The 2152-nt window shown below is 46.5% G+C and overlaps 1 protein-coding gene across 1 annotated transcript; it reads left to right on the top strand.

Annotated features, from left to right (window-relative positions):
- Positions 1–825: 825 nt before the first annotated feature.
- On the top strand, positions 826–1545 carry LOC120678016. Its single transcript, XM_039959180.1, has 3 exons — positions 826–984; positions 1033–1257; positions 1315–1545. The coding sequence occupies exons 1-3, from the start codon at positions 826–828 to the stop codon at positions 1543–1545; spliced, it is 615 nt and encodes a 204-aa protein (XP_039815114.1).
- The last annotated feature ends 607 nt before the right edge of the window (positions 1546–2152 follow it).

The raw sequence follows: 2152 nt of genomic DNA, 5'->3' as shown, positions 1-2152 counted from the left end.
AATTGCCGGATGAGAGAATCCCGAAAGTCTGGGAACGTCTCCAGGAGTACATTCAAGCATGCCCACACCACGGCATAGAAGAGTGGCTGATCATTCAGAACTTCTTCCATGGCCTGACTCAGCAAGCCCAGGACCACGTTGACACAACAGCGGGTGGTTCTTTCCTCTCTCTCGATGTTGCGAGAGAGAAGACGCTGATTGACAAGATAGCTTCCAACCAAAGTTGGAAAGGAGAAAGGCAGCCAGCTCGTGCCAGGGGCATGCATCAGACCGACATGGTCGATATGTTAGCTGCCAAATTGGAACTTTTGATGAAGAAGCTGGAATCTCCGCACCAGGAGGTTAATCAAGTTTCGGAGTCTCATAAGACATGTGAAACATGTGGCGAGATGGGGCACTCGGGCAACTCATGCCCATTGACTCAAGAGGACGCAAACTTTCCTATATGAACTTCAATAACAGTTTCCCACATTTAAAGACCTAGTGTACGGCAAAAAGCAAATTAATGACAACATTAGTAAGAAATTCCTTGCTAATTACAAGATCTTGGAATCTATGGCTGCACAACTAGAGGGATTTAATTCTATTATTAAGAACCAACTGAGCTTTAATAAGATGATAGAAACTCAAGTAGCTCAGCTTGCATCTTCTTGTCCTAACATTAACACGAGGAAACTACCCGAACAACTGGAAGTACCCCCGAAAGAAAATGTTAGTGCAGTGACCACGCGTGGTTGTAAGACCACGCAAGAGCCACCTTTTCCACAAGATGCAGGAAAACAGCGGAAGACCGTAACCGCTAGCCATGCCGAAGTTGAAGACGAAATGCAGGAGGAGGCCGTTGAATCCAACACTACTGCTACCCAGGAAGACCCCGTGGAACCCCCTAGAACTTCACGGGACTATCATGACACAACTGCCTTACCGTTTCCAGAGTGGATAAGGAAGCCGGTGGCTGATGAACAATTCGGCAAGTTTGTCGAGGTAATAAAGAAGCTATATGTAAACATACCGCTTCTTGACTCTATGCAGGTACCCACGTATGCCAAGTATATCAAGGATATTCTTGGGAACAAGCGGACGCGGCCCACCACCGAGGTTGTGCAGTTAACTGAAGAGTGTAGCGCTGCTATACTTGATCCTCTCCTAGTGAAGAAGAAAGACCCAGGCTGCCCCACCATCACCTACTCGATCGGGGCTCAACACTTTTCGAACACCCTCTGCGACTTGGGAGAAAGCGTCAGTGTCATGCCAAAGGTAGTTTATGACAAACTTAACCATCATGCACTTGCCCCTACTGCCATGTGTTTGCAGCTAGTGGACCAAACAGTCCGCTACCTCACAGGAATAACAGAAAACATTCCGGAGAAAATCCGGAATTACTTCATTCCCGTCGACTTCGTCATACTCGACACGGAAGTTGACACCAAGATGCCACTCATCTTGGGCAGGCCGTTCTTGAGTACAGCAAACACCCATATCGATGTTGGAGCTGGAGAAATTCAGGTCAACATTAATGGTCAGAAGGAGAAGTTCGCCTTCTAACCGAAGGTCAAACAATGCTCACTAGTCAAGGAGGTCCATCGTAAAAAGAAACCTGAGAAAGAGGCAAAGAAACCATCGCTTCCCAACATTGAAGCCATCATTGAGTTTGTAGAAAGTCTACAGATTCAGGAGGGGTTGAGGATTCAAGAGGAGGCGAAGCAAATCAAGCTTCATAATCAGAAGAATGCCAAACAAAGAATCCAACGTTAGAAATTTATGGAATCACAGAAGACAAAGGTCGAAACACCACCCACACCCAAGAAAGTGTGGCGGAAGAAAGTGTCATCGCCCAAGACTCCATCCGGCGACGACAACCAAACCAAAGGAATGGAGAGTCCGGCTCCGGACTCTAAATCCGAGCCCTCACCATGAGGTACGTGGCACATATCCATCATTGCATTGCATATAGGATAGTTTAATTTTTCCATGCATAAATTTTCTTTCCATCTTGCATAAGCATGTTTGAAAGTTAACCAACACATGTTTAAAATTAGAAATCTTGCATCTCTAGAACTTCACGGAAAAATCTCAAAAAATTTTGGCCGAGTGTCAGGCCGGCAGCCCCACCTAGGCCAGCCGGCCCCACCTTCTTGTTTCTGGTAGAGAG

This window comes from Panicum virgatum, chromosome 6N (assembly GCF_016808335.1).
Source record: "Panicum virgatum strain AP13 chromosome 6N, P.virgatum_v5, whole genome shotgun sequence".
NCBI lineage: Eukaryota > Viridiplantae > Streptophyta > Magnoliopsida > Poales > Poaceae > Panicum > Panicum virgatum.
The sequence above is the reverse complement of the archived record's forward strand: the minus strand, read 5'-3'. Positions and strand labels throughout refer to the sequence as shown.

Coding starts and splice junctions, on each gene's coding strand:
- LOC120678016 (XM_039959180.1), top strand. CDS start 826: ATGCAGGAGGAGGCCGTTGAATCCAACACTACTGCTACCCAGGAAGAC. Junction 985..1,032: donor AATTCGGCAAGTTTGTCGAG/GTAATAAAGAAG, acceptor GACTCTATGCAG/GTACCCACGTATGCCAAGTA. Junction 1,258..1,314: donor GCGTCAGTGTCATGCCAAAG/GTAGTTTATGAC, acceptor ATGTGTTTGCAG/CTAGTGGACCAAACAGTCCG.